Below are 19,445 nucleotides of genomic sequence, written 5' to 3'. Positions count from 1 at the left end.
AGATGATGTCAGCCCTTCTACTCGACAACCGTAGATCTCAGCACGTAAGCATATCGCTCCATTCCACGTCTCTGGGTAAATCCTGACTAAACGAGCATGAAATCGAGGCTCGAACCAATGACGAACGATCGAGTCTTGATCTCTGTTGCCATCAAATGACTTGCAGAAAAATGAAAATGAAAAGAGTACTTTTGAGACTTGCTGGACTTCTTTAACTCAGTTTTATACAGTAATGATGAAAAGGTAAATTAGTTTTATACAGTAAAGGCATATTTCAAAGGCCATGCCATGCGGTAGCCAAAATCAGTAACCCTATATATATATCCGGCCACAACACAACTCATTTCAGTAATGAGGTAACGCGTGATACTAAGGTAACGCAATGGCCACTTGTCAACGTAACGCGCGATCATACTCGAAGACAATTTTAAGTACTAACTATGAGAAAAAAAAAACAGTACGGACGTGCCGTGTCATATCGGTGACGGTGCCATGGCCTTGTACTTTCATTGGCTTGGCAGCGATATCAGGCGCTGTGATTGGTTCAAAGTGATGTCGTCAATTCTGTACCGTGCTGTCCCACAGTCGCATACTAAATTTACTAGTACAAACCTTGTGTCGCGTCCAGTCCTTGCCATCAAAGCTATAGGTCAAATAATACTGTTTCACCCATCTGGGGGAATGGGGTGAGCCTTGAGTAGCAATCCCTGACAGTAAGTGGATATGATCTAGGTCGAACTGAATGTAGTGCTTCATATTGAGGCTTTGACTGACACACCATGAGTTCTGTTTTAAGGTACTGGTGATACAACCATGAGATATAAAGCAAAATTAAAGAATGAAAACCGAAAATATTTATGATTATTTCATGAAAGACTTCCTGCACATAAACTTGCTGTTGATTGATCTGTTGTCATGGTTGTTGACATCGTTGAATCAGTTGTTATCTTCAGTTGTTGTTGTTGGTCTTACCCATGTTGTTACTACTTTCACATTTTTATTTTTGTTGTCTTTGTTTTTGTTGTCGTTGCTGTTGCTGCTGTTGTTGGCACTGTAGTTGTTTTTGGTTGTTTAAGTTTTTGTCAACTTTCGTTATTGTACAACTATTTTAGCGTTTAACTTACCACATGGAAGAAGAATGAAGCCTGGCATTGCTTGCTTTATGCTTGTCGTCCGACTCCAACGAGGCGCTGATTTGATCAGCTTTCATCCGTCCATCTTCAATACCAAGCGGTAATGAACACTCTGATATTTAAAAAAAAATTTGTATAATGATAAGTGCCATTTATTTCTCTATATATTTCATTACATCGTTGAAATTCTGAACTTGTAAAACGTTTACCTCCACAGTTGATATCCCTTGGATCGCACACAAAAACAGCAACTTTGAGGTTATGTGAACGGCAGTGCCCTCCTATGCGGTTGTGTAGTGAATAACTTGTGCCTTTAGACGGGCCTGAAAACCAAAATAATATAAAAACTTCTTCCGCAAGCTTCTTTCTGATTTATTATCCTTTTTGTGGGTTGCCTGTGGTGGTACATTAACCGGACCAAGAGATACTAGTTAGATTGACGCAATCTTGTGCCAAGGGAGTCATCCGGGTTTTCGCTCAGCGGGCTGGCGCCTCTGCAGGCGTTGACAACGCTGATGACAAAGCAGGTAAGCGCTGGGGGGCTCTGGGTTAGAGATTGGAGACTGATGCGAAAGTGTTCACTCTCTCAAGCTTCTTACTTTCCCCTTTTACCACAGGGATTCCGAGTGCAAAAGAAAAAGAAAGCAAACCAACAACACAAAACAAAGACAAAGAATCCCAAGAAAGAGCAGTGTACGCTTGATATTGCTACACATCGTAGATACTTACCAATAAAGAAGTGCATGGATCCAGGTAAAAACGTCACTTTCTTATCTGGATGTAAATTCCGGTCCCAGATATAGATTTGCTTTATCGCGACAGAGTCGGGAGTGTTACACACAGCAGATGACGTGTAGTAGTCACACGTTGCGTTACACGTAACGTAATCTTTATAATCCACCATCCACATACTCTCTTCCTTATAAGGGGGACACGTGATGCGCAGAGTGTCTCCAATTTTAGCAAAGAAAACTGTGTTGCTTTTTAACCTTCAAAGAAAAGCAACCAGATTTTTACATAATACATGTACAGCATCTAAAAACGTTCTCTTGACAACATTATTGGACTTTTATGCAGCGCGCACATTCATTTTGTCTTCGTCTTGGATTGCAATCGTTTTGGAAAAAAAAACATATTTCACTGTGGAAGATCATTGTATACTAAATCTATCAATCTTTGAATAAAAAGCACCTTTTCGGATAAGCGCGCAAGTGCAGAGAAACTAGAACTTTTATAACTTTTTCTTGCTCCGCAAATGAATGACTTCTAAACTTCAATGTTTTTACACGGTGTTTAAGTTTCCTATTATTTCTTTTTCAGTATATTGTGCCTTTATAATTGCGCAAATGATTATCATGACTAAAACGCCTTACCATGGCATCTTGCACAAGCATTGGATCATTACGAAACGTTCTGTTTCAGCCGTCAATTTAACGTCTTAAAATCTTGGGCCAATAGCTCGCGCAATTGAAATACTTCAAAATGCGCGCGCCCAAGACGTAACAAAGAAACAAATCCCTACAGAAAAGATATACGTTTAGTTACTTACTGTGATAATGTTCGGGGATTCCAGTCTATGTCGATATGTTCCGATGAACCACAATCCAAGAGAGTACCGATAATGCCCACCAAGATAAGTTCTTTACTGTCATGGCGCTGTTAAAGTTGGCCTTCTCTTTGTTGTATTATAGTCAAGGACACATTTTTACCTTCAAATAATTATTTTTCTTGCAGCGATGAAGTTTTTCTTGCTGCTGTTACCGTTTACATCCAACTCAGCCGGCAGTAAGTGAATTAGCAGGGTCATTAGCAATACATCAACAGTCTAATTTGTTAATTGATTTGAATGCTAATGAAGTGCTAATGAGACATTACGTTTCTCAGCATCACCTTTCGTTTGAGTTTAGAAAGCAATGGAGTTCTTGACCCGACCTAACTCTTATGTAAGACAGGGCAGAACAACGGGTTCTACTTTCGACGTTTATGCTTTAATAAGCTTTATATTTCATAAACAGGCTCTTTTGGGGCTGATTAACAAAATACAAAAATTTGGGGAAATTTTAAGGAATGCGTATTAGAGATATAACGCCCTGAACGTTGGGAGAGAGGATATTTTGATCAGCACAAGAACTAGCATTTTTGCTAATACCTCGAAGTAGAATTGCTCGAGGTTAGCAGAATTTTGTGAAAAGTTTAAAGCACAAGAGACACGAATGAAACACTAAACGTGTTTTAACATGAATGCTCTGTCCTTGTGTAACCGATTGTAAACTTGCAATTTCTCAAGCATTTTTTCCGGCAACAATTTTTGTTTTTACTCTAGAGACATCCTTTTGCAACTCGTAATACCACAACGCTGCACCTACTTAGAACAGACATCACAAATACCAATACTTGTCGTTTTGATACCAACGTAATTGATTTATTCAGAATCAGGGTATATAAATTAATATGAAAACCAAACGAGGCTGGTAAAGTTACAAAAACCATTGATTCGTATTTACTGACGGTTAAATGCAATAAAACTTTGAATACAATGGACCTTTCACGAAAGTATCTTTGATGCGAGGCTAGAGTGACCACAGTAAATCCGTGAAACTTTAGTAATACTAAATAGTACAATTTCATGCAAATTCCATTGTTTTCTATTGTTTAACTAGCACTATTTTGTACTATTTAGTAATTAGTCTTTCACGGATTTACTGTGGTCACTCTAACTTGAAAATACAAAAAAAAAAAAAAAAAAAAAAAAAAAAAATCACACTTGCACACGATGGAATTTGTGGCATTTGTTTCGTATTTCAACGTTAACCTCGCATTCAAGACAACCTAAAGAAGAGTCTGTTCAGGTTTACATGTGTTAATGCATCATTGCTAAGAAAACAACCACGACAAAGGACCTCATTTGAACTCAGGTACGCCTCACGTGTACAATAGAGCATAGACGTGCTCTACGCGTCCGTCACGTGCTAATCACATGTCAATCACTGTCAAAGCGAATGGAATTAATGGTAGTACTGATTGCACCACCTCGATAGCTCCCTCGTTTCTTCTTTGTCTTCTCATGGCGGAAGGACTTGCCTGTTTAATCGTGAGAAAAAGCCATCAATAAACCTACTTTCTGTGATAAATGAATGCACCTAATTGCAATAACTTTGTCATACAAAAATAAAAGATCAAAAATAAAAAATATAAATTAATTGGGAATACTGTTTAATCTAAATTTTGATTCTAAAGCCACCTAGATTGTTGAGAATAACTTACTGTTTTAGTATATACCAACGAGTTAACATAAAAAATGTCAGTCTATACCTTCATAACAGCGAAATAATTACTCCTGTTTTGGTTGAAAATAATTAATTCCTTTGTTATTTTGTTACTTTGTTACTTTTTATATTTATATGACAACATCCCTGCAATTAGGTGTATAACTAATGGAACAAACCTTTGGTGAATTTTAGATCTTTGTTGGCTCTCTCGCCCCAGTCACCGGTGGCTCCCAACTGTTAAAAAAATAAAATATAAGGCAATGAAAATCAAAACTTTTTTCTTACCAATTAAAAAACTTGAAGGAACAGCGATATACCAATGTTTTGCAAGATAACTGAAAGCAAAAACAAACTAACCTTGGCCTCAAAACTGTTGTCTTTTAATCGATGATCAACCTCTATCTCTTCCTCTTTTACCCTTCGAAAGGGTGTCTTGACGTTATTGTTGTTGTTCTATGTGAACCAAAGTGAGAATTTATTTATTAAAGGTAAGTTTTGAACATTTTATCTCGAAAAAAATAGCAGCAAAAGTGCAAAAAGCTCATACCTCTTTCTTGTTGCTTGATGTGTTCAAGGCATTTGGAGTAGATGATGCAGCTGTAAATACAATGAAGTTAGTTTTAAATTAAGACATTGCAGCAATGAAAAGTACATTATAGGGAAGAGAGGAACACCACAGGAGAACATAGGAATATGGTGTACTATAGGGATACATGGGACAGTACAGGGACATCTAGGGAAGTACTAGGATATCATAGGGATAATGGGACAATATAGGGATGGTACAAGGACACTATAGGGATAGTATGGGGACAACATAGGGATAGTACAGGGAGGTTTGGGATACTCCAAGCAGATTACTGCAACTAGCTGGATACACCACACTAGCACAGTGGCATAGCAAAAGGGAAGTTCATAATAATTATAGGACTCACACAAAGGACAATATAACCAATAACTGTCAAGAGAAAGATTTTAGAAGAACAGGAAACACTTACCTGGAGTGGTCAAAGTGTTTTTGCTTTTCTTTTTAGGCTTTTCTTTCTCTTCTTCATCACTTTCTTCTTCCTCACTGCTCTCCGAGTCACTACTCTCTGCAATTCAGCGAACAAAAATTCCCTTTCATGTACTTGCAGTTCATAGAATTCCGATAGAATTCATGTTATCTGTTCTTCCACTTACCTGAAGCTTTACTCTTCTTAGCACTACTTTCTTTGGCTGTTTTTTTCTTTGCAGGTTCTTCATCACTGGAATCTTCCTCCTCATCATCTTCACTTGAGCTTTCTTCTTCTGAGCTACTGCTATCTGCTTGGGATTTCTGTTTGCTGTTTTGTTTGGTTTTCTTTTTGCTTTTGACTCCATTTGTCAGTTTTGAAACGGCAATTGTTACTTTTGGTTTTTGATTGGATGAATTTTCATCACTTGTATCTTCACTTTCACTCTCCTCTGACGAGCTACTTTCTGCAACACAGAAAGAAATAAATAAAAAAATAGTGGTCCAATAACAAAAAAAGCAGCAACAAGGCAGCAGCAGCAGCAGCAATAGCAACAGCAGCAGAAGCAGAACAGCAATAACAGCAACCACAGCAGCAGCAAAAGCAACAAGAATAGCAGCAGCAATAACTTTAACAGCTAAACCCAGCCACTTAATACCTTGAGCCTTTGAATGCTTGGAATCGTCTTTACTTAGCTCTGTTACCTATGTTAAAGATATATGTATGTACACAAATTGAGAAATAAACAAATAATATCAAGAGAATATCATGAATTTATTTTTAAAAAAATCTACAAAGCTTTTCGCTGTTGTATCACAGTATGGGACAATCACAACAGAGCTAGGCTCCAAACTAAGTGAAAGCCCAGAGGTCGAATTAGAATTTAGAAGTTGATTTTTGAGGAGGTAGGAAAACCTGAGAACTCCGAAAAACCTCGAAGCACAGGAGAGAACCAACAAACAACTCTACTCACATACGACATTGAGATCTGCAGGACTCGAACTCGGGCTGCATTGGTGAGAGGCGGTGCATTAGCAGTGCATGCCACCGGTGCTTCCCCTTAGTAGTTACATGTAATAGCAGATATCGGAGTTACACTCTATTGCCTCCAGACAATTGTTACATTTGGGTCAGTTTCTATACATTTCATTGTATTGATCCAAATGCCTCGACCTGAAACAATTGTTACATTTGGGTCAGTTTCTATACATTTCATTGTATTGACCCAAATGCCTTGACTTGAAACAACATTGCTTGAAGGCAACAGAGTGTAACTCTGGTATCTGCTATTGATTGCTTTAAAATACTGACCTTGACGTTTTTGTTCATTTTCTTTGGTTTTTCATCTTCTGAACTTTCTTCATCACTGTCATCTTCACTTTCTGAACTGGAGGATTCTTTCTTGGTTTTCTTTTTGCTTTTCTTTGTTTTTTCATTTTTCTTTTTCTTTTCATCTTCAGAGCTGTCATCCTCACTCTCTGAACTTGAAGACTTGGCTTTTTCATCATTTTTGGTTGCTTTTTTACTTTTCTTTGGTTTTTCTTCCTCGGAACTATCATCCTCACTCTCTGAGCTTGAAGAACTCTTCTTTTTATTTTTGACTTTTGTTTTGTTTTGCTTTGGTTTTTCATCCTCAGAACTTTCCTCTCCACTCTCTGAGCTTGAACTTTCTTTTTTCTCATTTTTTGTTTTCTTTGGTTTTTCATCTTCAGAGCTTTCTTCTTTCGAACTAGATGAATCTTTTTTGGTTTGTTTTACTTTACTTGCTTTAGGTATTGTTTTCTCCTCTTCTTCAGAGCTTTCTTCGTCTTCTGAACTAGATGAATCCTTTTTGGTTTGTTTTACTTTACTTGCTTTAGATGTTGTTTTCTCCTCTTCTTCAGAGCTTTCTTCATCTTCTGAACTAGATGAATCCTTTTTGGTTTGTTTTACTTTACTTGCTTTAGGTGTTGTTTTCTCCTCTTCTTCAGAGCTTTCTTCACTTTCTGAACTAGATGAATCCTTTTTGGTTTGTTTTACTTTACTTGCTTTAGGTGTTGTTTTCTCCTCTTCTTCAGAGCTTTCTTCACTTTCTGAACTAGATGAATCCTTTTTGGTTTGTTTTACTTTACTTGCTTTAGGTGTTGTTGTTTCTTCCTCTTCTTCAGAACTTTCTTCTTCCTCTGATTCGTCTGAACTTTCATCTTCTAAAGTCAAAAATAAGAAGTCACAAGCAACATGTATCAAAATAGCTGTATATTAATGACACAGATAAGAATTCAAAAGGATTGTTCCAGAGTATACAAACCTGATGAAGATTCATTTGCTTTTCGCTTCTTTTTTGGTGGTTCATTTTTGCTTATTTTTTCTCTTTTTCTTTTGCTTTGCTCAGACCTAAAAACCAGTATTCATATACATTTATAATCTGAATGTGTCTGCATGACATTACTCTACATCCACAATATTAAAAATTCTGCTCTGATACATAATATCTCTTGTTATACTACACCTTAAACGTGCGGCATTCCATGCATCATACCACTCTAGTAAAGTGTTATCAACTTGAGTTCTTGATTTCAGATCCTACAAAGACATCACATCACATTTTTCATTATAGCACCAACAGCAAAAGTAAAAGCAATTAACATCATTATGAGATGAATAATGTTAAGGCCTTATTGACTCATGGTGCTATGAGAAATGTTAATGAGGATGATCACTTTCATAATCATCATCATCATCACCCTCATCATTATTATCAATCATGACCATCATCAACACCATCATCATCATCGCTATCATCATCATCATCACCAGCATCATTATCAATCATCACCACCATCATCATCATCACCATCATCTTCATCATCATCATCATGAACAACATACTAAAATCTTCAGTAGAAATATCATATTATCACCATCATCAGCATGTCATATTCATCATCATCATAAAACCCATATCATTGAGATTAATTTAATCATTAAAAAGAGGAAACGTTAATCAATGTTCCGAATAAGAAGTTAAAGTTTAGTTAAAAATCAAATTTTTAGATCATTAATAACAACACGAATTGCGAGCAATGCATATAAATACTTCTAATAAGTATAGATAACAAGAGTAGACTTAATACTTACTATTCCAGCTTCCTTCACGAAGACTTTAGCAGTTTTATTCAGCTTATTGTCGACTAAAAACGAGTAAATGTATGGATAGACATCACTTGGGACACTCGTGGTCGCCATGTTGTTCCAAATGCACGTGTTTTGCACACAGGCAACCCGACCAATGAGTTTTTAAAAGTTGTGACGTATTTCCGGGCTGAACTAGTCACAAAAACCGTTAATATAAAGCAAAAGAATTCTCAATGAATTTACCTCCACTGAAACAATTAGAACTACGGACAAAGATTCCTTTCATGAAGAAAAATTAAGAAAAATCTTTATAGAACTGCTTTCTTCGTTTTAAAAGTATTTATGCTTCAAAGTTTGGGTTAGCTGTGGAAGTTAACGAGGCACTTCAAGTGGCCTGGTAAAAATTTCTAATGGGATGAAAAATGGGAAGTGGTTTTAAAAAGCAGGAAGAAAAGTCACTAACCGCTTATTTCGTTTAATTTAAAACGGAAAAGTTCAAGACAAGAAAAACGCTAAATTTATACCCAAAGAAGTGAATAATTCAGTCTTCAAACAGCTTGGATAATCAATATTTTATATGATGTACAGAATTTTGATACAATTCTTTATCTATTAACGGAATAATTGGCTAAAAATACCAAAGAATATTATAGATAACCGAAAAATATCATGGAATGGTTTTGACATTGATAATTGAATGCATTTTAATCGGAATTTGATAATGATATAACGAGGAAAGTACATTTGAATTCAAAAATTTCTTGATCAGATCGATCTATTCAGCTGTTTAGTAGATTCTCACCTGGTTGCTATGGAAACATATACCAATAAGAAAAGGCTTCAAAAGCAAGCTTCTTTACATTGGTCAGAACAAGGTGTCTTATCCAAATATTTATCCTGTTCTGACAAATCTGGACGAAATACTTTGACCACAAGAATTTACGATAAAAATTCACCACTTCTCTGTACAATAGTTTCTCTAAAAATCTTGTCACTCATTAAATGTATCGATGATTCGAGGTTTGCGTCTGAAAAATGCTAAAAAAATAGGCAGAATTGTCGAGTTGAAGTTCTTAAAGACGAAAAACTAAGAGTATTAACTGGTTTTAAAGGAATAGATACCAGCCATAGTTTTGGAAACGTTTGAAAGCGAGAAAGAGAATCAAGAGTACTGATGACGATGTACAATATTCTGGGAGCTGTCATGGCTACTACAGCCCTTCTACCGTTTTTACGAGGTAAAAGTTTTAGAAAATGGGGAAAAAATTGATGCCTTCTTGGTGTGTGAATTAAAACTAATGGAATAATTAGTTATATAAAAGATATTTAAGATATTGTTAGGTACCTCACATAGTACTGTTATATGATTCAAATTATATAATTCGCGATACAGCTGCTTACTTTTGACAGTGGAAAATGAGGTACAGTTTTTAAAAATCCCGTTGAACAGGAGTGGCATCCGAAGGAGTTTACCTTCTTTCTTTCTTTTTCTTTTCTTTTTTCATTCTCAATCAGAAGATATAGGAATAGAAAAGAGACAAATTTGTTCTAAATTCTAAATGCTATCCAATCTGATTCAGGTCGATTCGTATTTCTATAATGATGTGTATGCGTGCAATCTTACATTTCTTTAGCCCAGCCTAACACCCCACCAAGATTCATTGATACGCAGTACACCGCGACACTAGATGAGAACAAGCCAGTTGGTAAGTATCCCACAAGCCCTTGCAACTCCTCCTCTAGCTCGTACCAGTCTTCCGCCCCATTACATGACAGTGGCCATGTTGGATGACAGGTAAAATGGAATCAATTAAATTCTTCAGCAACAAGAAATGGCTGCTATTTTCTCTTGATAAGAAAGATTTAAAAAATTACTTTCTCAGGGTTGAAACATTTTTATTATTCTGTCATCCAACAATAGCTTGTTCTTCACTTGCATGTTACGCTATCTCGCGCGACCATGTTAACGGTACTTAACAAGAATTTTTCTCATTAGCTCCCTTTGTTTATTCCACCAACATGGCCGCCATGCCTTTGTGGTTTCGCTCCATTGCTCCTAAATGATTAATTTCATATGTTGCACATACCTCTCTGTTGAATTAGCCAATCATCTTTCCCAGGAACAAATGTGCTACAAGTGTCAGCGGTAGATAACGATAGAGATCAAATCATGTACGAACTTGGTAGCAAGGCTGCGGGTAGATTCAAAATCAACGTTGTTACTGGGCAAATAACGTCACTGGTTGTCATTGACAGAGAGGTAAGAGATGTTAAGTCTTCCCATAATGTCACTAAGACTGGTCTAAGAGAGACAACAACAACACCTTAAAGTAGATTCCGTATGAAGATTGTTTTCATCGTATTGAATTATTATTATTTTGATTGAGTAGTAAACATACGGTACTGATTTATCTACAACACGTACATGGTACAACATGCCGTTACATTGAAATGGCTTCCTAGCCAACCAATGCCTAGCAACCAATATGTTGCCTAGCAGTAATTCATCCAATCACAACGCGTAGTTACGGTATGGCTACAGTACGGCTACGAATTTGCCATATCGTTTCCCACTAATATAAAAACTGGTCTATGAATAAGGATAAAAATTATTGTTTTGGTACACCAATATGGCCGCTGTAACGTCACGTGAAAACGGTCACGTGATAGGGGAAATATAGAAAATAGCAGGGATTTGGAAGTGTTGAACTCTATATTAATTTAGCTTTGTAAACGTCTTTATTGCCAGGCCCTAAGCAACGATCGCTTAGATTTCAACGCGTATGCCTACGACAATGTGACAGGGCGAGGACAACGGGTTAGTACTCAAGTTATGAAGGGAGTATTGGTATACATGTATACGTTGGTTCTGCGCATGTATGTTTTTCTGTTAAAACTACCTTCTCACAAAGTTTTTGAAGTTATGAGAAAATGATACTTTGGTTTGGATTTTTACTGCGTGTTTGTAGTTTTTTCAAATGCATCCCACATGGAAAGGCTTACACATGTGTTTTTTAGACCTTAGAGAAACATACGACATATCGGGCCTGCTGGTTATAGCAAGGGATTAATCATCTACGGTATAGGGGCCGACTAACCTCTCCCTTAGGCTTCGGCCGAGCTTCCTGACCAGTCTGTAAGTCCTCGGATAGCGGTGTCGGGGCCGAAATCTCCGGCGTAGCCGTAAATGCTTCGCGCTGCCATACGACGGTTCAGCACTCGATGTCTGGAAGTATGGTCCTAAGTTAATAAAAGCAACAAAAAGACCAAGCAGATGAATATTTTTTAAATATTCAACAGAAATGAAGTGCGCATGCGCGTATAAGGTGAATCACGTGACCTCTCTTTCATTTAAAGGTGAATGTACCCGTGTCAGTGGTGATAACAGACGTCAATGATAATAAACCTGTCTTTACTGAAACGCCCTACAAAATGTCCATCCAAGAGGTAAGACTAACTCGATTTAACTCTGATTCTTCTGCCTCGTATCATAACGCTAGGATTTAGCTGCTGAAAACAATGCCTCGTCTGAAGTATTTTGCCACTTACAATTTATATAGATCTTTGCTTTTGTGGCAACGTTTTCATAGTAATCTCGAAGAGAAGGGCCACGAACTGAACTGGAATTCTATAAATGTTTATTTGACAAGAAAGAAGTTTTAGATAAAATTCTATTGCTTAATATCTGCTATCGGATTGGTTATCCAGCTTCAAAGAGTATGGTTACGTTGGAGTAAAGGTTTTTAAGTCCACTGCAAAATATGAACAATGGCAGCGCGCGCGAAAGATTATTGCTTACCAAATTTTACATGATATTTCATTATGCTGCTAATAATTTACAAGTTTATATTGGTTAACGTTGATGTAGAATGTGCTTGGAAGTACTGGATTTGCAACGTCAGCTACTGATGCGGATAATGGACGATTTGCTCTTATTACGTATTCCATTACTGGAGGAAATGCGGTGAGAAACTATACTAATGGCGTTCATGTTCATAATATCATCATTATTATTAGCCACCTACCGCCCTTATCCTTATCATCATTATCATCATCACCATCATCATCATCATCAACACCATCATCATCACCATCACCATCACCATCACCATTATCATCATTATTATTATTATCACCATCATCATTATCATCATCACCATCATCATCATCATCATCATCAACACCATCATCATCACCATCATCCTCCCCATCACCATCACCATCACCATTATCATCATTATTATTATTATCACCATCATCATTATCATCATCACCAACCATCATCATCACGATAATCATCAGTCATCACCATCATCACCGGTATCATCACCACCAACACCACCATCTTCATTACCCCGGCCCATCATTACCACCACCATCATCATTATCTCCAGGCATTATCGTACATTGATACGACCCCGACCACCGCATCATCATACACCTGACCGTATTTCTGTGTATAAATTGATTAACTGTTGACGCACGGCATTCGTACAGTATAACCAACCCTATTCCTCTCCCCTTCACGCAGGAGAACAAGTTTGGTATTGGTCCTTACACTGGAACAGTGAGTGTCATCGAAAGCGTGGATTACGAGACGAAAAATAATTATACTCTAACCATTACTGCTGCGGTAAGTCACATCATATCTGTGAATACATGATCAACATTGAGATTCTGGCAAAGTGTACGTAGGTGCGCATTGTATCTAACATGTTGTAAGCGATAACACTTTCATTGCTGAATTCAAGGTAGGACTCAGGCCCTGGTTAATTTGCAAGCACTGTGACTGTACTGTTAGATGAATACTTAATTGAGAGAGCACCAAATATGAAAAGTTAGGCCTAGGGCAAACGTCGAACTTTCCATGCACCGAACTTAATTACATCAAAGAATGCCGCCTCATTATCACCTGATATCCATTGTTTTTAATGAGTTCGGTGCGTGGAATGTTCGACGTTTGCTCTAGGCCATAGCCCTAGCAGTAAATCACGCACTCGGTGGTCTTATAATTCATTGTAATTTTGTGAAAACGTTACTTACATAATTTTTATTATTTTTATTTCCCAGGATGGAGGAGGGCTTACTGCTGTGACGAGTCTCGATGTTGAGATTCAAGATGTCGATGACCTTGCTGCTGTATTCTCTCCATCATCTTACTCAGCCACCACGTCTGAGAGCGCATCTAAAGTAAGCACATATCATACAAAAAATACGAGTCGCGCGCAAAGGGTTATGGTTAATGACGTCATCGGCATGACGTCATTATCCAAAGGCTCCTGGTCCTAAGTAATAAAAAAGGTGATTACTGCTAGCTTTTGTTTCTTGTTTACTCATGAGAAACGTTTCATTATGATGTCATCTTTATCACTGACAGGGTGTCTACGTTACCACGGTAACGGCACGTGATGGGGATCTGTCTCTTGGCGCGCCCGTGTCGTATCTTGTCGATCAAGGTAACCATAGTGATATTTGTACGATATCCTTTTGATTAAGATGAAGAAGTCAAATGAGCAAATGGTGGCCAAATTTTGTTACAAAGACATTCTAAGCTTATTAAATTCGGCTTACAACTGACTCCTTTAGCTTGGATGTAATGCTTTCTAATTTCAGCCCATGTGTCATTCTCTTGAGAATTCTTGGGGTGCATGTTACGTGATAGCCGCCATGTTGGTTGACGATAACAAAGCATTCCTCATTACGCTTCTCTTGTTAGATCAACCAACATGGCAGCTGTTCCATTGCTATCATATCTCAAGGGATTTTGAGTCATGTGGTTGCACTACAAGAATAAGATTCGTAAGAGTCGTATCCATATTCATGTGTATTCTGACGTGATCTAATATGAAGAAACATTACGCCCAGCTAAAGAGGACTATTGCCTTTGTTTAATCGTAGACACGAACCCTGATTACGCCTTTGCGATCATCGAGAGTACCGGAGTGATTACCGTGAATAACACACTGGACCGTGAAAAAGTACCCTTGTACAGTCTACGAGTAGGGGTAAGTGAAGAGTGTCAAGACGGTATACAAAATACACATGTATACACCTATTTCAAGCGTTCTCATCGACAAAGGCGCAGGCAATAGGCGAAAAGCGATAGGAGATATGTCATAAAGATCCAAGAATAGCTGGAATGACTTTTGTACATGTTTCTGCTTCTTATTCTCGTCAAGAACATGGACTTTAGTGTTGAGACTGATTCAATGTTCTTGGTATTCAACGAAACCATTTCCATGTCGGAATGACCTATCGCCTATCGCCTTTGGCTATGACATCGTCATGACATCTATTGAAATAGGTGTATATATAGCTCTTATTAACCGATTTCGAGATATGTTCCGTAAGTGAGAGACCACACATTGGCTATAACAGCGCATGAAATTACCTTGACATAAAATAAATAATATTATACGCCGCATCTGGTGCGCTATATAGAGGTAGTATGTTAAACAATGTTTCTCGACAGCAACATGATTTACCTTAAGTTTTTGGCGCCATTTTATAAAAAATGTCATTTCAATATTATGTTTCATTTTTAAGTGCGCACTAGTTTGTAAAGCACATCTGACAACCTTCCCGTCACAGAACAAAATGCGCAAGTGCAGAGGTTTCTTTGAATGGCAACATCACAGCCATTCTGATGATCGCACCTTGGATGCCTAAGAAAAAAACTAACAATTGAATGTTCTCATTATTTGAAGGCCAAATCCACCATTCACAAAGCCGTCTTTGCGACAGTAATCATCACCATATCCGATGTCAACGATAATGTCCCAAGGTTCACTGTTGCACCCTACCGGGGATCCGTCCCCGAGAACTCCCCCACCGGGCTGACTGTCCTACGAGTTTCAGCACAAGACGCTGACTCGGTGAGTATAATAACCTGGAAATTTACGATGTTGTAAATCGTGGATTTTTTGATGACGTCATGATTTCGTTACCCAGGGCAACAATGCTGTATTTGAGTACTCCCTCGTTGGGGCTGCGTCGACATTCATCGTAACGAGTGCCGGCGATATTGTGGTCAGCGGTGCTATTGATCGAGAGACTCAAGACACCTACAGCTTCGAGGTGAGTCTGTTTTTTCTAACTCCTCCAAAATTACTTTTAAGCCAGAGATTTATAGAAACGTTATGGAATAGGTCATTCGCCATACAGCAGAGCCTTTCCCAAGGGACGTTTGGCTGAATCGTTATCAAATATATCAGCATGTGACTATTTGTTGCAAATGGCCTATAGGAATGTGAAGGGTTGCGCACGACACGGTCACGGTACTAAGGTGACTACCTGTGTTTAAAAACCAATAGCCGCGCGCAAGGTACTGGAATGGGGGATATAACAACATTGCAGTCGCGGCACGGCACAGCACAGTACGGAAAGGAACGTTCTAACCTTAGGTTTACGACTGAATCTGTTCTCATCACCATCGTCTCTTCCTTCAGGTAAAAGCAAGAGAGAGATTGACATCAGAGCGCTACCAAACCACAGCACAAGTCACCATCAACGTGACAGATGTCAACGATAACAATCCACAATGCGCTCAAGCTGTGTACAAGAAAACCCTTAACGAGAATCAACCGAACCAAACTGAAGTGGTCAAGGTACGATTTGTTTGATATTTAAGACAGAGATAGAGCTGTTTTGCATGGGAAACACACGGAACTGTCTTACAGTACGTAAACCGTAAAGATACAACATGCTATAACATTGAATTGCATGTATTTTCATCGCTTTGGATTAATTCATCCAATCAATACTCAGGCGGATATATGCAAAATCGTTCGTTTTTGTGAAGAAAGCACCAAATTTAGATGAAGCTTTTAATGCACTAATGAGATTGAAATATCGAGCCAGTACTCGTAAGGTGCTCGTATCTAGGTGATATTCATTTGTTAAATCCACAGGTCACTGTCACAGACGCTGATATTGGTCTAAATGCAGACATACGTTTTAGTTTGGTACCAGACTCCAGCAACCATTACAAACAGTTCTTAATCGACCCAATTAGTGGTGTGCTCAAGACGATGACTACCTTTGACCGCGAAGAGCTTGGTACCTACAATCTAATAGTTAGAGTTACAGATCAACCTGTCAGTGGACAAGGAAGGTACGTACTGGTGGTCAGGGGTATACGACTAAAGTATCAGTGCACAAGGACGGCAATTAATTATTGGACATGAACAGTGGTGTACGAACAAATTTTAAAGTTATGTACTAGCGATGCATGATAAGCCGAGCTAAAGGAGACTGAATCCTAAGACCCGGACATTTTGTACGTGTTGTCCGGTGAAATTCAACGGTTGAGAGAATATCGCCATTACTAAACTTAGAGAATAACTAAACAATTCTATATATCCGTTTTCCCACTCAGGATTGGTGAATGTGCTGTTGTTGTTATCATTGGAGACGAGAATGATAATAGTCCTGTACTGGATAATCTACCCAATACGACAGATGCTGTATCGGAGGGTGCGGTACCCAACACACCGGTCTTTACTGTCTTGGTGAGTTATGACACGTCTATAGAGGTTTTGCACCATAACGTGACGGCAGCCATGTTAGATGGCAGGAACAATACAATCGTTTTACATGAGAAAGAATTCAATTCCCGAGAGCAAAGGGATTTTATTGTTCTGCCATCTAACCACAGGTAGCCCAAGCTAGGATTGTGGCGCCGGCACGTGATGGTGCAAAACCTCTATAAACAATAAATCACTTTTAATCTTTTAAAGAAAAATTATTGGCTTCTAGGTTCATTTTTTTGTCTTAGTATAAGGTATAAAGTTTATAGTTTAGACATGTTTTGCTATTTTGTCAGGGTTCTGATCCAGATGCTGGGATCAATGCTGCTATAAGTTACTCTATTATATCGGGTAACGATGAAGGAATATTTGCAATACAGTCAAGCAGGTGAGATAACGACTAACCCACCAACCTACGAACCAACCAACCCACCAACCCACCAACCCACCAACCCTCCAACCCACCAACCCACCAACCCACCAACCCACCAACCCACCCACCCACCCACCCACCAACCCACCCACCCACACACCCACACACCCACCCACCCACACACCAACCCAACAACCCAACAACCCAACAACCCAACAACCCAACAACCCAACAACCCAACAACCCAACAACCCAACAACCCACCAACCCAACAACCCACCAACCCACCCACCCACACACCCACACACCAACCCAACAACCCACCAACTCACCAACCCACCAACCCACCCACCAACCAACCAACCCTTGAAATAACCAAAGAACATAAATATCAACAAAAACAAGTCATATTTTGCTCTTTTCTTCCAGCGGTGTTATCACGACTGTCAAAACACTAGACCGAGAATCTGTATCAAACTATACTCTTGGTATCCAAGCAACCGATGGTGGAGGGAAGGTTGGTGACTAAAGTTTTAACACGATACATAGAATAAATATCATTAAAACCCCACGGTACGTATTGTTGTGCCGTGTGGTACCGTAACCGTGCTGACGGTGCTATTTTTGAGAATTTTCATTGGACGAGAATTGATCTCGCGCATTGTGATTGGTTAAAAAATGTTATCAGTTCGTTACTTTGACGGTAACGTGCCGTTATAAGAAATTATTTTATGGAGCTTTTAGAAAGTGTTACGTCAATCGTATAGAAAATATTTTTCACTTTTTCTTCATGATATAATTTATTTAAAAGTTTTAAATGTTCCAGATGAAGGTTAAATAAGTGAGAATATTTTTTTTGGTGGGCAATTGGAAAAACTCCACAACTCAAAAGTTCCATTGAGTAGCAAAAGTCATTCGTACTTTTCGTGTTAATTACCTCATATTGTCTTATATATCTTTAGTCGGTGACGTCATTTTTGATACTCTTGGTACAAGACGTAAACGATAACAAGCCAGTGTTCTGTCATCCTGGAGGGTACGTGTTTGCTGTGAATGAAGGATCCATAAGATTAGATGTTGGTACTGTTAAGGTAAGCCGGCAGGAATTGGCTATTAATCCAAGGTTTTGTTTCAATCCAGACGGTTGAATATTTAATGAGGTTTTCAAAACGCACGTTGGTTCTGCGCACGTATGTATTTTCTCATCCTTTCCATGGATGTTTTTCTGTTAAAACTACCTTTTCTAGTTTTTGAAATTATGAGAAAATGATACTTGGATTACTTGGATTTTTACCACGAGTTTGTATGTGTTTGTAGTATTTCAAATGCATCCCACATGGAAAGGCGTACACATGTGTTTTTAGACCTCAGAGAAACATACGACATATCGGGCCTGCTGGTCATAGCAAGGGGTTAATCATCTACGGTCTAGGGGCCGACTAATCTCTTTCTAGGCTTCGGCCGAGCTTCCTGATGAGTCTGTAAGTCCTCGGATAGCGGTATCGGGGTCGAAATCTCCGGCGTAGCCGTAAATGCTTCGCGCTGCCATACGACGGTTCAGCACTCGATGTCTGGAAGTATGGTCCTAAGTTAATCAAGCAAAAAAATAAAATTTATCAGTTTAACTATCAATTATAGATATACTTTTAGGTAGATTAATTTGGATAGGAAAAAATAAGGCGAATGCTATAAGAGTACATTTAAGTTTAAGGTATTTCCCCCCCTTTTCATTTTCTAATCGTCTAAGACACTGAAAGCATTTTTCAGTATGCATTAAAAGAATACCAAAAGATAGAAACCTCAACCAGAAGACGTTTTGAGCATGTGCACTACATATGACCTATTTGATTTTGATTGGTTTGTTTATTGAACCCAGGCCACCGACCGTGATGAGGGATTAAATGCTAACATTGTATATTCTCTCAAAGCTGTTCAAGACTATACTAAGTAAGTAGTTATACAATAAATTGAAATAAGTAAAGATTAACACAAACTCTACACAACTTCTAAAAGAAGTTGAAAAATTTAACAAC

General features: G+C 38.3%; 2 protein-coding genes across 2 annotated transcripts; one reads left to right on the top strand and one right to left on the bottom strand.

Moving 5' to 3' along the window:
- Positions 1–3,527: 3,527 nt before the first annotated feature.
- LOC116298375 (uncharacterized) lies at positions 3,528–8,627 on the bottom strand. The gene is made up of 11 exons (XM_089040827.1): positions 8,515–8,627; positions 7,886–7,959; positions 7,685–7,770; positions 6,709–7,583; positions 6,056–6,101; positions 5,585–5,863; positions 5,401–5,496; positions 4,950–4,999; positions 4,760–4,855; positions 4,579–4,636; positions 3,528–4,214 (listed from the first exon to the last, which is right to left on the bottom strand). The coding sequence occupies exons 1-11, from the start codon at positions 8,620–8,622 to the stop codon at positions 4,114–4,116; spliced, it is 1,869 nt and encodes a 622-aa protein (XP_088896953.1). The 5' UTR covers positions 8,623–8,627; the 3' UTR covers positions 3,528–4,113.
- A 1,058-nt stretch (positions 8,628–9,685) lies between these two features.
- LOC148914087 (cadherin EGF LAG seven-pass G-type receptor 2-like) lies at positions 9,686–19,071 on the top strand. Its single transcript, XM_089026259.1, has 19 exons — positions 9,686–9,749; positions 10,146–10,217; positions 10,632–10,771; positions 11,261–11,329; positions 11,869–11,958; positions 12,380–12,475; positions 13,043–13,144; positions 13,582–13,701; positions 13,889–13,967; positions 14,410–14,516; positions 15,219–15,386; positions 15,463–15,588; positions 15,960–16,118; positions 16,422–16,624; positions 16,889–17,021; positions 17,336–17,427; positions 17,842–17,929; positions 18,375–18,503; positions 19,063–19,071. Exons 1-19 carry the CDS (start codon positions 9,686–9,688, stop codon positions 19,069–19,071), a joined length of 2,046 nt encoding a protein of 681 aa, XP_088882385.1.
- Positions 19,072–19,445: the final 374 nt, after the last annotated feature.

This window comes from Actinia tenebrosa, unplaced genomic scaffold, assembly GCF_029948245.1.
Source record: "Actinia tenebrosa isolate PJP-AT-01 unplaced genomic scaffold, QUT_ActTen_1.0 PGA_scaffold0__85_contigs__length_37466705, whole genome shotgun sequence".
NCBI lineage: Eukaryota > Metazoa > Cnidaria > Anthozoa > Actiniaria > Actiniidae > Actinia > Actinia tenebrosa.
The sequence above is the reverse complement of the archived record's forward strand: the minus strand, read 5'-3'. Positions and strand labels throughout refer to the sequence as shown.